Source organism: Gallinula chloropus (assembly GCF_964237585.1).
Source record: "Gallinula chloropus genome assembly, chromosome: 1".
Lineage (NCBI taxonomy): Eukaryota > Metazoa > Chordata > Aves > Gruiformes > Rallidae > Gallinula > Gallinula chloropus.
In genome coordinates, this window is record NC_140085.1 from 52,693,987 (window position 1) to 52,712,957 (window position 18,971).

The following is an 18,971-nucleotide window of genomic DNA, read 5'->3' on the forward strand; positions in this document are numbered from 1 at the left end:
CTGGCACATATTCTCCACAAGGGAATTTTCTTTATCTATGGAAATCTTCACTGCCGAAAAAGATGGAAGCTGGATTTACCTTTATTGTCTGCACTTTGTTCTAATAGTAATTTCATGTTACCCTGATAAATCTTAAATTTATGGAATATAGGCCACACCTGTAGATCTAGTACACTTAGCTATCTTGTAAAACCCTTGCATTTTGCTGAAATGAGATTTGCTGGATTAACCTGATCATACAACCTTTGGTTGTCATCTCTGTTTTGATCACAGGCAGTGCACACTTTCAATGGAATTAATTTATGATATCCAGCTCTATTAGGAGACTTCAAGGTAACAGTCCATATATATAAATATATATATATAATTTTGCATAAACTATTGAAGGAGGAAGTAGCTTTTTGAACATAACTCTACCTCATTATCAGACCACTGTGTAGAGATTACTTGGTATAGGTCACCACTGCGTGAGACTGCTTGTATAGGTCTCCACTCTAAGTATAACAATAAGTAACTTGTACAAAAAAACCACATAATGTTTACTGTATTCAATATTCCATGTTAAGTAGAAATCACTTTTCAATTGATCAGAATTAGTATCAAAATAAAATCACAATTTAATGAAGTTCCCCAGTTTTCCATACTTCTTCTATTTATGGTCAAGACTGTAAACAGTTCAAGGTTAAAGAAAACAAGCAGAATAAGCTGCTTCGAAGCCTGTACTTGAATAAAATACATTAATTTCTGGACCACAAATTTTGTTTTATTATTTATACTGAGACAAATAAACAGCAGGACTCAAAAGAACATAACCGTATTCCACACATTCAAAAATGAAATGTTTTTGAGTCACATTTCACACTGTGAAAGCAAAAGCACTTAAAAAATTGGAAGTTTATCTCCAATAAGCATTAAAATATGGTTAATATGGTTAATATTAATTGAATGGATAATCCCTCTGCCCTTCTCTTTAAATTAAAAAATATATATTTTTCATTTTGAATTTTTAATTCTGTTGCTAAATTTAACACCTGTTTTTAATACTGAAAACTTCTAAGATAGCCTTGCTCAAGATGTCATCTGCTTCTGTCAATTTAAGATCTATAGATAGACTTGCTCAAAAGGCATCACAGAATGTATATTTTGAAATGTGACTTACAGGTTACAGCAACATGGTTGTCAATTTGGTTTATTTCTGAACAAAATAGAGAATGGGAGATATTTTGCAGCTGTTCACAATAAGTAACATTATTATTTGTCTCTGAATAACTGATAACATATATTACTGTGTAAAAGTTTTCCTTTTCAAAAATGCTCTGTAAAATTGTCCATATATTTTGTATAAGCTCAGTTGACATGGCTGAAAATGTGTGTGAATATAGACAGAACACCAATGAATACAGGAGCCTGGCTATCAGCTCTAATGACTTCAGGCAATGTGTTCTTGTCAGATTAACAACAATAAACATGGAAATTTTGAAAGATTTTGGCTCAGAACAACATGAATTCCTGTAATGTGTCTTTATTCTACGGAACACAGGAACAATAAGGAAACTAGATTTATCTGTGCTGCTTCGTGCTTGCCACTGACATCAATGGCAACAGGATGATGCTTAGGATTTCCCACTATTGTAAATGAGCTGGCAAGATGAGTTTTGCTACTTCTGTAATACTGAAGAGCCAGGGGTCCTCTAGGAAGAGCTTCCAAAGATATTGAAGACCTGGGAAGGAAGGTGGGAAGAGGAGTGGGAGGCATGTGCACTAGGCATATTCATGCTCTGTCCATCACTGCTGGACAAACTGATTGTGTCCAGTATCATCGTCTTCCTTGATGCTTCATTTCAGAGAAGAAATAAACTCAAAAGAGAGTTATTAGTTGCTTGTCAGATCAGGTCTAAGAGAAAACCAATGGGCAGACAGACACTGATGTTATTGTGTAGCTTTCTAAAGCTTGTAAAGACTCACCGGTATACTGTTTCTTTTCACCTTGGCAAAACAACGATATAAGGACCATAAGTATTAGGGCATGATTAATTAAATAATAATTAATATATTATTAATAATAATCATAAAAATGAAGAAATATAATGAAATATATGTACAGAGGGGAAATATGATGGAAACAGATTGAAAGTTACAATGGACATCCTGTGCATGTAGGGATTGTGCCTGTATGGTGAAGATTAGCTGAATTAACATCTGATTTCCTTGTTTTTGTGTTTATATGTCTGTAACAACAGCCACTTCACAATTAATTTATTTTGCATATACGGAAAAAGCATAGCAAAATAACAAATCAATCAACTAACCATCTTTTTCTTTAATCTGTCATTTCCATATCACTTTTGAAATGCTACTCTTTATATGCAATTATCTGCAGCTCATAAAAAAGAAAAAAATGTTAATTTTCTTTCCAAGTACAGCGTTTCCAATTAATATTTGACATGATTTCAAAGGTCAATATTCTTTGTCTACAGTGAGAGCGAACCATAATAAGGAGGTTGTTGAGTTCCAAGTTCTCCTTAGTGTAGTGTTTTAATACAGAGATAAATGAATATGTTTGATAATTGCTCAAATAGAGTTGGTGTTTATGGTGCCAAGGAAGGGCTCTCTAGGCTTTTTTTCTTTCTCCACCCCACTTCTCTATGAAATCAGATGCTTATGGACCTAATACACCACTATGCCTTTGCCTTGCTATATTCTGCTTATAAGAGAAAAGCTATTCACCATAGCTGTGAGTTTTAGGGTGTAAGAGTATCTATTTGCAGACTGTCCCAATTTGAATTTGATTGTCAGCTATTAAAGCATAAATATCCAGTGTATATACTGAACCTGCATTCAGTTTGTAGGAAAACATGTTGCGTTTCCTAGCAATGCAAGTCCTCCTAGGAGGGGAATTTGATACTGGCCCAAGGGAAAAGAAATGCCAGCAGCTGTTATTTAGATTGATAACCAGGTTCTGATTTTGAGCATGTCTTTCTGTACTGTTGGGGAGCTGACAGTGGTTTTTCTGGCCTTTTGTCCTTTGTCTTCCAACCCAAGTGTCCTAAGAAGCTTTCCCATAGGTGCATTTGGATACTAATTAGTAAAGTTTCCATTAAAAAAATATATATTAAAAAGTATAGTTTCAGTTGAAAAATATTTCCTAAAACCAGAGTCTGGTAGTAAACCAATGCATTAAATAGTGTGTACATCAATGGAGGAAATCAGGGTAGACAAGAACTAGGTTTTTGTTTGGGTTTTTTGTTATTATTTTGATTTTTTAATTTTTTTTTTAAAAAGCCTAATGCACCATGAATAATTTATGAACTCATGGATCCCTTGCAGTTTGAAAAATCAACCAACAGGCAGATCCTAACAATTGTAAACCAAGGCAAGCAAGCAAGCAAAAAAGAGTAAATTAATGTTCTGGTGTTTCATGTATTTATTTTAAAATTTGAAATATTACTTTTTATACCATTTTCAATTTTCTGCTTCTTTCTCCTATAAGCTGGTACAAATCAAAGGATGAAAGTAGAGTCCAATAAATAAGAAAATAACTAATAAAGTATGCAAAAATATAAAAGAGGTTATAGAATATTGATAGATAAGGACTTCTTTTCTTCCAATTGATAAGGACCGTCTGTCTTTGCCTTGTAAATAACATGTCTATTATGGAAGATCTACTGTTCATGACCTTAAAACAATTTCTTTTAATTGGAAAGATTAGGGTGACTTTCACAACTGGAAGTCACCTTCTGTGGGAAAGAACATCTGTAGGCTTTTGATCAGATTAATAAAAAGATTATTTCATAGTTTTGCTTCTTTGAACCCAAGAAAATATTTCAGTCCTGTTCTTCCAAGAAATTAAGTTGCAGGTAGTGGTGAGGCACCCAGCTCTATGTAGAATTATGTTCATTGCAGAAAACAATGTGTTACACAAGTAATTCTGTATGCGTGCAGTATTACTTAAGGGAAAACAACTGTTTAAATTTATGAGGTAATTAATCATTCAAACATACAAGTAAAAAGAGACCAGACTGCAACAGCAGTATTCCATTGGTAAAAAAATACAGATTCAGTATTAAAGAATTCTTTAAAAGTGTATGTTAAGCATAACATGTCATTTTATTTATGTAGATCGTAAAAAATGTCAGCATGAAAAACGTTTTACCTATTAGCTTCCAAATATTTCCTTTAAACTGCAACACTTGATTCTAAGGTATGAAGTGAAGGGAAGATATTAATTACCAATGACTGTTCAACTCTGTGTTAGAACCTGAAAAAAACCAGACTGTATTTCAGGACTCAGGATCTTGTGTCCTAGAATCTGGAATACTAATGATTGAAAACTGTCTTACAGAATAATAATCATTAAAAAAGAAATAGGTAGAAAATGCATTCACAAAGGATACAGTTAGCTTGAAATGTAGCCAGTTAACAAAAAAACTGCAGGTACTCAGTATGCCTCTGGTATCCAATTTACAGGCTTTGGTGTTTGGGGGTTTTTTGGTAGATCATCCATCACATTTTTCTACTTTGAAACAAAAAATCTCCTTTACTGCTTTGTGAACACTCCATAAGAGACCATGAAACTTGATACTTGAGACATATAATGACGCTGACTTTGAAAAAAGTGCTGTAAAATACAGAAACATAACAAAACGCACCAAAACATGATAATTGTTTTTCAAAAGTGGTTTATATATGTTGTTTTTTAAAATATATAATTAATTAAAATAGTAGCTAAAACATCAGGCCAAGTTAAAAGAATAAATTTGCTGTCTCTTTAAAGGACATGAACTGGATCTCACTAACCTCACATTTGTATGAATCTCAATGAACTGACTTAAGTCAATGCATATACTTGTGAAAGAAGTAGTGCAAAATCAGATTATAAACTCAGTGTAATTACCACAGTAGTACAGGGAGAACAGATCTAATTGAAATGACAGAATGGTTATTAGTCTTTGAGACTGCCCTACATAAGGTTCATGACTGCTATAAAGATGAACGTGTAAAATTATTTTTATAAATAAATTATATTGATATCAACATGACATTTTAACTTCTTTTCAAGATGATTTGTCTCTTAAAGTTTAATCTCAGTAGTTGCAGTGATCTTTAGATTATTTATACATCAAATTTCTGACATTTCTGTTCTTGCCAAGCCAAGAAATACCCCCCAACTTTACAATTGTTCTTTATTTGCAGCATCTGGCGAGGACCAAATATAAACTGCACAGACAGTTCAGGTTATACTGCTTTACACCACGCGGCTTTAAACGGACACAAGTAAGTGCCTCATGTTTCGCTTTTATGTAGCTGGATATTTAACTATGTAACTTAAAATTACCGAACACGGCACTGAGATTCTCACTGAGAGTTGACAGCACCTGTTTTACTGAAATACTCTTATTTCCCATGGGATATATTAATGTAACAATTTTTGACGCTGTCGTTGATATCAGCATGTGAAAATGGGGAATGTCATTTAGAAGTTGTTGATTTTGTACCAGTTCTCCCAAAGCCTGGTTTGATTTTGAGTAAATTTATTATTTATTTTAAATAAATTTATTATTGAATAATAATAATTGATTTTGAACAAATGTATTATTGTTTTTGCTAGTGATGACTCCAGTGCTTTTCAGCTGGTGGGAAATAATCACAGAAAATACTGTGCTGTAACTTTAAGGAAACAATCCTCTGGAACAAAAGAACAGTATAGGTTAATGATTATCAAAGTAAAAGTAGCATGATAAGAATATTTAGTATTTATACACCTGAAAGCAGAAAAATGTTTTTCCTTCCCTGCTGTGCGTCGAAGTTACCACATATATGTCTCAACAAGCTTGGGGAAAGCCTGGAAAACCCCCAGTGAGGGGTACTGCACAGCCACACCAGTGCAGGTGAACTCTTAAAGGCACTGGCCAGTCATTGAGAAACTGGGAACTCACTATTACACCTTGCAATTTGTTCTGCTTTACATCTGTTGTTACATGTTGCCCCTTGCTACATGATTACCTCCATGGTACAGCTGCAAACTGCATGTTCTTATCAAGAAAGAACAAGAGAGAAAGGTTTTACTGAGGTCTATGAATTTCTAGTGGGATGGACCCCACTGTAACCAAGGTAAGACCTGCCCCTCTTGATGCAGTACAGCTATCTTGTTTGTAAACTGACCCTGTTAACACTGTCTGGATTTTTGGATTTGGATTATTCCTCTGTGGGAGGTAAGGAGCTGATCAAAACCCAACTGAAACTGAGAGTGATTTGCACTAACTTTAATGCAATTTTGGACTGTCCTTTATATAATATATGAATTCATAATAATTATATGTTTAATTTACTCATTTTGCAATTTTTGCATTCTTCCTTGAAAAAATAAAAACTTTAGGACATGTCTTTAATTTTATTCTAGAAACCTGCATATTTCCTTTAGACCATATGAATCTTTTGGTGAACATAGGATATTCTGTTTCTGAAAAAATAAATGAAATTAAAATACTGTTAAACTAGATACTATGCATTTTCCAAGATTTCAGTTCTGTAGCCAGGTTCAGAATAACACTTTAATATATTTTACCTCCATGGAATTAGGTCTAAGTCCTTAATATAGTCTATTAAACTAACCCTTTTTAAAAAAGGGAGAAAATCACATTTATCTTGTTTATAGTTTATGGATTGTTTCTTGTGCCACTGCACATCTTTGACTGTCAGAAGCTCAAGCCTTAGCTTGCAAAGATTCCTGGTTTAAAATAGATGAAAACTGGTTTTAGTATGTTTAATACTGACTATAAACCAATAGTTACCCAGCAAAGTAAAAATACTGCTATATAAACACTGAATCTATCAGAGACTTCAGGTAAATCCTAGCAATATAAACTGTAAAATCCCCAAACACACAAAAGCCAAATAGCATTCTCAAACACAGTTTTGGCAAAACTTCTGCTGAAGTCAGAGAGAACTTCAAACTGTGGACTTATGTACAGCAGTTGTTATAACTGCAGCTTTTGAAAAGGTCGTAATTGCCTCTGGCTGCTATGACCCCTTACCCTCACAGCAGGGTAAGCAGCAGTTACTGACATCGCATTTATTGCTTGTTATAGTAAACTGAAGTACATCATGAAGTATTTTGTGATAAATCATGATGGTTTGGGACCTGCTATCCAAGCTATCATACCGATCCAGAGACAATGGTAGCACTGTCAGCAAGAGAGTTGAACAGACACCTGCTGGCTGTAATTTTGTTAGTCACCACAGATAACAAATAAATAGCTTTACACTCAAGCTATTTATGTTGAATAAATAGCTTTACACTCATGCTATTTTTTCTGTTCCTGTTTCCCATTTTCCCACTCCAATTTTCAGATATGAAACTTGATATTCAAAATCAATATTTGGTATAGTCTGTTGACATGAGAGCCTTCTCACTTAGCAGAAGTTCTTGTCCTTTGAAAACATTGGGTGTATTAATTTTTCACACAGGACATTAAGATGAACTTGAGAGACTTCAGGAAGAGTAAGAACATAAGACTTTATGACCCAACTAATAATTTGTAGCTGGGACACTTGATGGACTCCAATGTTAGAAAGTCCCTGCTTAATCATTGTATGTGATGAATTCCCTTGTCCTTGGTTATTCTGGGATAGTTCTCCTTCCTTTTGAAAATAAAATTCTGTATTATATAAGTAATTAAATCATATCTGGAGCAGGGACTTGAATCTCAGTCTCCCTAAGTAATTTTACTTAGCCCAATAATGTTACTGGGCTAAGGACTTCTCTGAAATTTGTTTCTACAAAATGAAAAAGTTCTGACAGAGCACTAAAAAAATATCACCCTAGAAAAGTGTGATGGGTCAGGGCATTCTTGAATGATGAAGGAGACCTAGGTTCTATTTCGTAGTCTGAATCTTGCAACAGAGTCTTCCCAGCAGTTGCTGTATATCATTATTGTCATGGGTTTTTTTCTGTTTTTCCCCCACATATTTCAATTCATGTTTCCTTTGATTTGTATCCCTCTCAAACTACTTTGTATCTCTAGGCTTCATTACACTATACTGCAAGAACAATTATTATGCCATGAGAAGTCTCTCAAAATTTGTTTGTACTAAAAAATTTCTGGAGTCACTTTTCTGGAGTTATTGGTGTAGCAAAAAGCATTCTGCATTAGATCTGCTCTTTCTTGGTGGTTTTCATGTTATTTGACCTTGTCAGGAGTAAGCAAAATCCAGCTTACAGCCTCCCTCAAAGCTTAGATGTGATGACTCTGGTACTTCTATGATTACTTTTGGAGACAATAGGGAGTTTCTTTTGACCTGGATAAATTCACTCTTACTTGCCACATTTTTTTCTCAATAGGCAATTAAATAAGGTTCCATCAAGGTTGGGAGAACAGTTGCCTTGGGATTTACCTTCTGTCTTAATTTGTACTCAAGGTCTTAAATTATAGTCATAACACAGGCTGCATCGAGCTCCTTTCCCACCCCCAATTTTTTGAGCAAAATTTGTAAGAAACAGTGCCTTCATATTCAGCAAAACTGTGCATAAAACTGCCTACACTGGATCAAAGATTAAATTAATTTAATAACTAATAAGGCCCACTGTGTCAAACAAAGGGAAGACAAATGGAGAGATAAGACAGAATTGATTTACTTTTTGACATACTTGATAACCAACGATCACACCACACAGTTGATTTTTAAGCTTAACCTTTGAAGTTAAGTACAGGAGACTGCTTAAAAATCAGGGATGCAATATACCAGCTTATACTAATCTTTCATTTAATATATGGTAAGCCACACTGAAAATACTGAAAGGAATATAATAAGAATTCAAATAACAAAAGTTTATTTTTTCTTCATTGCTCTCGGGAAGCTGTGTGTGGAAAACGAAAATAGAAGCAGTTATTCCATAGAAAATAGTATATATCTAAGTAGATCATCATTAAATTATTTCCTTCCAAAGAAAACTCTGAGATGACACCGTAAAGAAGAAGAAAACCTACCTGTATTTTTTTAACCTTAATGCAAGAACCGTATTCGTAAAGCTACATTCTGCCTCCAGAACTCAGGAACGATGGGGATAGGTGTATTTCTCTGTCTTTAGTGTCTGGAAGGTTTGTTTTGAGGAACATGTGTGTGGCTTTGACAGGCAAATTCTAAAAATTATTCCGTGGCCAGGTGATCCTTTTGAAAGAAACAGGTTAAGAGAACTGATGTTAAAATTGTTGATGGGCATTCATAAAAAGTGAGGATCATTACAATGGGTAACATTTTGATTATGCTTTAATATTTCATTCTTAGAAATGATTGGCTTCATCTTTGTAGTAGCTTCACTTGAAAAACTTCTTTTTAGGCTAAAAATTTTGGTTATATGTATGTTCATGTAAAAACAATGAAATAAGCTTCCTGCCAATTTTTAGATTTTATTCCTTTTCTCTTTTTTTTTCAGAGATATAGTTCTCAAATTACTTCAGTATGAAGCATCAACTAATGTGGCAGACAATAAAGGCTATTTTCCTATTCACTTGGCTGCTTGGAGAGGAGATGTAGACATTGTGAAGATACTCATCCATCATGGGCCATCACATTCCAGAGTGAATGAACAGGTGAAGTGACAAAAGATATTTCTGTACATAATCAGAAAAAAAATCAGCAAATATTCTTTAAGTCTGGCAAATTATAGCCAAATTAAAAAAATCTGTTTTCCATTTTTTCAGTAATTTCATTTCCAAGACAGATAAAATATTCCAATAAAAGCATACCAGATGTCTTCCTTCTGGATGGACACTGACCTAGAGGATATTAGATTTAAACAGTGTGAAAAAACCCTTCTGTTTGTTTCTGAAAAATCATATGAAGACATACTCTATGCATCATATATATTGATATAAAATTGCATCAACTCTGTGTCTTTCAAACTTTATTATATATTGAATTCTTGACAACCTTTGAGATAAAATTAACATTCTCTGTACATCTTGAGAATACTGTAAATGAACTTATATGCAGAGATAAATGACAAACCAGATGGACTGCATGTATGCATGTGCAGCAGAAAGGATGCGTGAATACTAGGAAAAAACAATGAGAGTATTACAGTGGGTAAGGGCAGGACAAATACGCTGCATTATGTTTTCAAACATATGGCACACCTTCTGTTTTCATTCTGTATATTCTTACATGGTCCGTTTGTAAGGTTAGTACTTAGAAATAGACAGAAGGCGATTAAAATCTGACACATCTATAGTCAGATGAACTGTTTGAGGCCTGGAAGTTGGCTATGAAATATGAGTGGTAACCACAAGCTATTGAATTTGGCAGGGTGATAAGTAAGGATGTAGAGGTGGGATTCAGACTTGAGTTGTAGTGTCTGCATTGTCTACATTGCCTATAGACACACCATTTCATTCCACAGAGGTCTAATCTGTGTAATCACAGGAGCCAACAGGGTTACTCAGCTGAGCAAAAGTAAGGCAGGATTTGTTTGCCCAAATAGAAATCCAGTACCTTCAAAGGCCCCACAGTAACTGAGCCATCTGCCTGGGCCTGTGGGTATTACAGAGGGTGCTCAGAATTTCCATGTCCTTGTGGAGCAGCCGATGGCCTCCAGGTAGGGTATGCTACAGCACCTCAGATGTACGAATTTAACAGACTACAGTCTCACAAAGTAGTTGCACTCTCAGCATCTGCATTATTGTGGCTGGAAGGCAAACTGTGAGAAAATAAGAAACTGCAAATACTTAACCAGTCTGATATGGCATTCTTTAAATAATCTATTTGATATTTGAGGTTATATACTTAGCCGTTGGAATCCATATAATAACTATGATATGAATATCAGGTATTAGTGCAGGAAATACTGGAAAATAAAGTAATAAAATATGCTTATGTGACAGTCTTCTGGGAAATCCTATAATACCATGGCTCATCCAAGAGAAAATACCCCAAAAAAAAGAGTTGTACTTTGCTTCAAGTTGCAGATTAGGAGTTTCTCCAAGATTCTCATTCTTGTCATCTGTTGCATATGCGATGAAACCAGGTGAATTGTAGGATTACCTTTTGTGAAGGAGAAGGGTTTTGGTTTTTTTGTTTTGTTTTATTTCTGCAGCAAAATGAAAAGCAGCTTTCTGATTGCATGTTATCAATTTGCTTGAAGAAATTCATTGTACTGTACTGACAGAAAACTGGAAACTATGCAGGAACTTCAGATAGTGAAAAAGATAATTTCAGAAGGACCAGAAAAAGATATGTAATTCAAATTTGCTTCTTTCCAATCCCACATATACCTCCAAACTTCTAGAATATTCTTGATCTTGATTAGATGTGCTGTCCAGTCTCTCTGGTTTGATCACTGAAGCAAATAAGCAGGGATGCATCTAATTCTATAACCCACTGACTCAAAAAACAACTTGTCATTAGATGTCCTGGTGTTTATGCATTTTAGCCAAAACCAGGAATGGCAAACAGTGAGCAATCCTCACAAGAAATGTTGGACACTCTAGACAGTGGCCAACTTTAATAGGTTGACCATTTTTCTGGCACCGACTTCCCTGTTCTAATTAGCACTCTACACAGGAGAATAATATATATGTCAGGGAATGAGGGAGATGCTATGTTGATACAAAGCCAAAATGCATCCTCACTCTAATAACTATTGCACACTCTTACGAGTCTGTAGATTTCTGAGGCTTTTGCTTATTTGCTGATAGGCTGTATAAGACAGGTAGCTCCTCATAGTTTCTCTTGGATCTGTGGAACTGAAGCTATAGTCTGTAAGAAATCCCAGGTATTTTTCTTCCTTCTTTTACCTTCTTGGGGTTGGGGAGAAGGACAGACATTTTTCCTGACACTTTTTCACCACAGTAAATAATATGCTCGCCAGACCTTTTAACTGATCACATTAAGATGTATATACTTTAAGTTTAAGAAAATGCTTTTGTCCATTATTAAAAAAAATATATATATATTCTAGTACATCTTTGCTTTTCATCTATTTTATTAAAATTCTATGTAAAAGAAATGCTTCCAAAAATTTCAGTGAAAGTGTTGAATAGCACAACAAAGAATGAAATGAGAATCTCATAATGCATAAAAGTGTATTCCACAAATTAATGGATTTAATATGGTATGCTGTAAATTAATTCTATTGCATTCCTCACACTTAAAATGCAGTTAACTAGCATCATAGGATCATATCCAGCCATATACAGCATCTAAAGCTCTGAATGCCCCCTACTGTTCCTATTACATAAAATGAAAAAAAAAAAAAAAACCAGTTAAGAGGTGAACAGTTAAAGACAATTCTTTTATGTGGGTGGTGGAATGTAGACTGGCAATTCTACACACTGAAAATTATTACAGCATAACAATTAAGAAAGAATAATTCTGTCACTCTTTGACAGGTGTCTTAGTTGACTTGAATGGTGTAGGCTTTAAATTACAAAATATGGTGAAATTACAAAACATTTAAGTGTTTAAAATTCGTTGATGAAGACTTGAAAATATGTAAATTATAAATTGGATGAAGGTAGTGTGAGATCAGGACTTATTAGTTACATAATTGGTAAGAAATCCTAATCTATGAAAAACATTACTAATAAGCAACAGCCACATATAGGTTAATAAGTACTGTTTGGTATTCGTGTAGGAAATCACATGCAAAAAAGGTGAAGGACATCGGGAATAAATATCAAGTTTAAAACATATTTTTAATACATAGTGACAGAATATGAATACTAGAGCGTTTACTGGAAAAAATGTGAACACTTGTGAACTTTCTCGGTGATGTTGTTCTCTGTTTTGTGATTTGACCTGTTTTTCTTTATGCACGTAGCACATATTTTTTCTTACATTTATGCATTTAATGTACTTTAGAATTTTTCCTGTGCATCAAATCGTAATTGCCATTAAAAGCACTCACATATTCTTAGTGCTGTTTTACACTTCTGAAATATGAAGGAAAAAAGTTCAGGATGTGTTCATAATATGTAAATAAGCAGCACCTAACATATTTACTATCTTCCCTAAATCATCAAAATGAAGCACAGACATTATATTCCTCTCTCAGTGACACCTCAGGGACTTCCAGAGTTACAATTCAGCACCAAAGTAGCCTGCAAAAACCGTCATTTTCATGTTCTGGATTTGATGTTCACCCTCTCCTCTTAAATTAGAGAATATGGATGAATTTCTGAATTTCTCCTGGGACTTTTACTATACAATTTTATGGAAAAAAAATGTGCAGAGACAATCTTTTTTATTTGAGCCAATTGCAGCAATAAACTTGAAGAAAGCATTCATTCAAAGTAGTAAATCAAATTACAGAATTACCTTTTTATTTTGTTTCCACATAAGTAAAGGTGAAGTTCAATGGAAATTCAGTAAGTTTGATTTTGATTCACACTGGGTAATTTGCAGCAGATTTTTTCCCAATACCTTTTACACAAATCATAGAATCATAGAATCTTTAAGATCGGAAAAGACCTCTAAGATCACTAAGTTCAACCATCTCTTTGATTCAGATTATCTCTCTGAAAAAAAAAATTACTATCTAAATCCAAGTATTCACTATGTAATGGGACAATGGTACATTTATTTGTCATTATATTGTTCTTATATGGCAAAGATATTCATTAGAACGTGTTCATATAATAGTTTTTGTCAGAAGGGACCTTCAGACTTTCCTCATTCTTCTCAGGAGAGGTGTCCAGGCCTCTCCCTCATCATTTTCTTGGACCTTCTCTGGACCTACCCTAACAGCTGCATGTCTTTCTTGTACTGGGGACCCAAGAACTGGATGCAGTACTCCAGGTGGGGTCTCACCAGAGCAAGGAAGAGGGGCAGAATCACCTTCCTCACCCTGCTGGTCATGCCTCTTTTGGTGCAGCCCCAGGACAGGATTGACTTTCTGGGCTGCAAGCACACATTGCCAGCTTGTATCCAACTTTTCATCAGTGAGTATCCCCAAGCCCTTCTCTGCAGAGCTGCTCCAAATCATTTCATTGCTAACTCTGTACTGATAATGGGGATTGCCTCGACCCAGATGCAGGATTTTGCACTTGGCCTTGTTGAATGCATGAGGTTCATAAGGGTCTGCTTCTCAACCCTGTCAACGTACCTGGCATCCCTTCCCTCTGGTGAATCAGATGAACCACTAAGCTGGTGTCATGCATACATTTGCTGAGGATGTACTCAATCCCACAATCTGTATCATTGATGACAATATGAAATAGTATTGGTCTGAATATTGTTAGAAAAACATATCCAGTGATACAATATACAGCTTCTTATAAGTGTGTGATAGGTATCAACTCTCAGACTTCCAAATTTTTGAATGGAAGCAAAGCTGTGAGTAAGTTTTTGTCTGTTTATGATCACAGTGGTAGCAGAACACATAAGAACACATCTAGTTCTATCTAAATGCTTTGATTTTTATTTCAGTTTTGAAACTATATCTGGAAATATTAGGGATACCTAAATTCTAATGCTTGGGTTTGTGTTTAAGAGTACTTTATAAGGTAGTCATGGATCTTTTTCTTTCATGACTTTCAAATTAGACAGGCTAATTGATGATGTGTGATAATAAGAATGATGTCATTAGATATTTTTCCATATAAAATGTAAAAAATCTGTGCACCTTCCTCAAAGAGAATGGGCAATAAAGTCACAATGTTCTTCTTAAGAGCTCCCCTCATTCTTGGATGTGTTTAGAGTTTCTGTTGTAGCATTGTTCAGCCTTTGTCCTAGAGATCCAGGAAAGCACTTTAATTCCCATTGAAATTAAACACAGTGACTGTAAGTGCTGGGAGTTACTGTAAGTGCTGTTAGCAGCTGGGAGAAGTCTCACAATTGCTAGCTCTTGTTCTCACTGGGACTTCAATTTACCAGACGTCTGCTGGAAATACAGCACAGCAGAGAGGAGACAGTCCAGGAGGTTCCTGGAGTGTGTGGACAACTTCCTGACACAGTTGTTGAGTGAGCAAACCAGGAAAGGCATCCCACTGGATCTGTTGTTTATGAACAGAGAAGGACTTGTGGGTGATATGAAAGTTGGAAACCATCTTGGGCATATCTATCATGAAATGACAGAGGTTTGGATTCTTGAGGAAGTAAGGAGGGGGTTCAGTGGAACTGCTACCTGGGATTTCTGGAGGGTACACTTTGGTCTGTTTAGGAGCCTGGTTGACAGAGTACCTTGGGAGGCAGTTCTGAAAGGAAAAGGGGTCCAGGAAGGCTGGACATTCTTCAAGAAGGAAATCTTAAAGGTGCAGGAGCAGGGTGTCCTCATGTGCCGAAAGATGAAGGAAGAGGATCAGCCTGGTTGAACAGAGATCTTTGGTTGGAACTCAAGTGAAAAAGAAGTTTATGGCCTTTGGAAGAATGGGCAGGCAATTCAGGGGGACAACAAAAATGGTGTGAGGTTATGCAGGGATAAAATTAGAAGGGTCAAAGCTCAAGTATATCTTAATCTGGTTACTGCCATAAAACACAATAAAAGATGCTTCTGTAAACACATCAGCAACAAAAGGAGTGCTAAGGAGAATCTCCATCCTTTATTGGATGCAGGAAGAAACACAGTGACAAAGGATGAGGAAAAGGCTGAGGTACTTAATGCTTTCTTTGCCTCAGTCTTTAGCAGCAAGACCAGTTCTTCTCAGGGTACCCACCCCCCTGATCTGGAAGAGAGGGAAGAGGAGCAGAATGAAGTCCCCATAATCCAAGTGGAAATAGTGACTTGCTACAGTGCTTAGATACTCACAAGTCTATAGGGTTGGATGGGATCCACCCAAGGGTACTGAGGGAGCTGGAAGAAGTGCTCATCAAGCCATTTCTGTCATTTGTCAGAAGTCCTAGCTGTCTGGAGGTCAGCCAATGTGATGCCTATCCACAAGATGTGCCAGAACTACGGTCCTGTCGGTCTGACTGCAGTACTGGTGAACGTTACCAAGCAAATCAACTTGGCTGCTATTACTTGACAAGTACAGGAGAACCAGGTGATCAGGCCCAGTCAGCATGGGTTCATGAAAGCTTGACTAACCTGATCTCAGTCTATGACAGGGTGACCCACTTAGTGGATGAGGGAAAGGCTGTGACTGTTGTTTGCCTGGACTTTAATAAAACCTTTGACACCATTTCCCACAGCTTCCTCATGGAGAAACTGTGTGCTCATGGAGTGGACTCCACTGGGTAAAAACTTTCTGGAATGCTGGGCCTGAAGAGTTGTGGTCAATGGAGTTAAATCCAGTTGGGGGATGATCACAAGTGGTGTTCCCCAGGGCTCATTGCGGGGGACAGTTGTCTTCAATATCTTTATCAGTCATCTGGAAGAGGGGATTGAGTGCACCCTCAGTATGTTTATAGGTGACACCAAGTTGGGTGGGAGTTTTAATCTGCTTGAGGGTGGGAAGGGATATGGAGAGGCTGTACTGATGGGCCAAGGCCCATCAATATTGAAGTTCAACAGGGCTGAGTGCTTGGTCCTGCACTTGGGTCACGCCAACCTTATGCAATGCTACAGACTTGGGGAAAAGTGGCTGGAAAGCTGCCTGGAGGAAATGGACAGAGTTATATTGGTGGACAGGCAGCTGAGTGTGACAAGTAGTGTGCCCAGATGGCCAAGAAGACCAACAGCATCCTGGCTTCTATCAGACACAGTGTGGCCAGCAGGACAAGGGAAGTGATCGTTCCCTGTACTCAGCACCGGTGAGGCTGCACCTCAAGTATTATGTTCAGTTTTGGGCCACTAACTACAAGACAGATGTTGAAGTGCTGGAGCATGTCTAGAGAAGGGCAGTGAAGCTGGTGAAGAGTCTGGAGTACAAGTCTTATAAGGAGCAGATAAGAGAACTGGGGTTGTTTAGCCTGGAGACAGGGAGGCAGAGGGGAGACCTTGTGAAAGGAGGTTGTAACAAGACGGGTGTTGGTCTCTCCTCCCGAGTAGCAAGGAATAGGACAAGAGGAAATGTCCTCAAGTTATGCCAGAGGAAGTTTAGATTGGATGTTAGGAAAAATCACTTCACAGAAAGGGATGACAAGCACTGGAACAGGCTGCCCAGCAAAAGTGGTTGTGTGAAAGTATTTAGAAGATGTGGCACTTACGGATATGGTTTAATGGTTAGACTTGGTGTGCAAGGTTAAAAGCTGAACTTGTTGATCTTAAGGGTCTTTCCAATCTAAATGAGTCTATAATTCTATGACATTGGGATTATGTGACAACGAAATGGCTCAGTGATTTAGGAAGTCTCCCTTTTCACGTTCATCATAAAAATGCGTAGACAATAGAGTTGAGCATTCTTTGGAAAGATCTGTAAAATCAGTACTTGATTGTCATTATTGCTTGTACAGTACTTGCATGGACTTTAGGAGCTTCAAACTACACAACTATGTAGTACATGTCCTAAATATACCCACTGTTTAATAGTGGCTTTAAGGACCTATATAATATTTATGAGAGCCATTAATTCTCTTGATGTTTCCTGTACTTCCTCACTATCAGACTGCCAAATAGCAATGACTATGTCTATAATGTTAGCTAATCTGTCTGCTAATGAATAGACCTTAAGAGACAATCGAGGTTTTGCAGTGGCATGCACTGTCAGTAGCTAAATGTTGTAGTACACCCTGTAGTACTGACCATATGCAATGCTCTGAAGGCATAATTCAGTTTGCAGCAACAGAAGTCTGACTTCTAGCTATACACAGAAGAGAACAGATTCAGAGGAAGGCTAGAAAATGTCAGGACCATGCCCATGAAGAGAGCAATGTAACAAATAATTAAGAAAAGAATTAAAAATGTTTAAAAGCCAAATCATAAGATACCTTCCTTATTTCTGAAAGAGGTCCATTGGTCTAGATGAATAACTACATCTGAATGACTACTAAATAGTATCGATTATGACTCTTAGTGACTTCTGGTTAGTACTATTTTTGCATATTATTGGCCTAACTTTCTCTTTTTTTCTTACATTTTGTATGTCTGTCTTAGTTCTGATTTCTAGATATTTCCTTTTTTGACTCAGTCTTAGGACCTGTCTTGTAGTTTCTAACATGTAATGCAGTATCTGAAATTTCAAAAAGCATTCTAGTCTGTTTCTTCAGCACTAGTTGGATTATTTAGCCCTTGGGTATCAGATTTGGAGATCTAATCACTCAGTGTTAACTTGCATGCAGATATATGTATGTTCATAACAGCTCATTGCTGCTCATGACAATGAGTGTTAGCTCAGAAACTTTCTGTACTCCAGAAACAATGGTTTACAACAAAGACAATAATACTAAATTATTATTAATTTGTTAAAGAATACTTTTTCATGCCTTTCAAAATTTTTTTTAAATAATAAGCTATTTTAGAGATAGAAGGACAACCATGACCTTAAAATCAATGAATTTACACCTGGGTTATCTTTGTGTGTGAAGAGTCAGAAGTAACAGCATTTTTGGGACCAAGAAAATCACATAACTTAAACACTTAAAATATCATCATATGTTGTTTGTTGGGTCTTTACAGCAACTGAGACATAATGTTTCTTCCAGTCCAAGAAATCCACTGTCACAGCTTTCTCCATCTTAGGTGATTCTCTGGGAATGCTCAATCAACTGTGTTTTTCTGGTAGGCATTCCCTTCTTTCCTAAATTTAAAAGTGGCAGACTCTGTCAAAATCTACTTAAAAACTGTCCTCTCTCCTCAGCAAGATCTGATGCTTCCAAGGTGATGTATTTTATGTGTGTAGTACTAAATTGTTGAAGTGGATACATTTAGGGGGCAGTTAAACAAATTATAATTCTCTCTTTAAAAGTTAGAAATCATTATATCTTTTATGTCTGAATTGAGTTGATTAATTTACATTTTAAAGGGGGAAGGATGTTGTATTATTAAGTTTTAATTAGGTAGTACCTCTCAGCTCTGATAACACAACATATGCAATGCCTGTTCTGTGTGCATATGTTGAGGTAATTTAATTATCATGTTTTTCCAGGTTGGACTCTTC

General features: G+C 36.2%; 1 protein-coding gene across 6 annotated transcripts in view; it reads left to right on the top strand.

Moving 5' to 3' along the window:
- Window positions 1-18,971, top strand: part of ANKS1B (ankyrin repeat and sterile alpha motif domain containing 1B) — a gene marked incomplete at both ends in the record, with an annotated part of 442,540 nt that overhangs the window by 45,710 nt on the left and 377,859 nt on the right. For all 6 annotated transcript variants that reach the window (XM_084267805.1, XM_084267813.1, XM_084267814.1 and 3 more), the window contains 2 exons: window positions 5,194-5,274; window positions 9,434-9,590. In XM_084267805.1, the coding sequence (XP_084123931.1) occupies window positions 5,194-5,274; window positions 9,434-9,590 (238 nt within the window). The remainder of the gene's footprint in view (window positions 1-5,193; window positions 5,275-9,433; window positions 9,591-18,971) is intronic.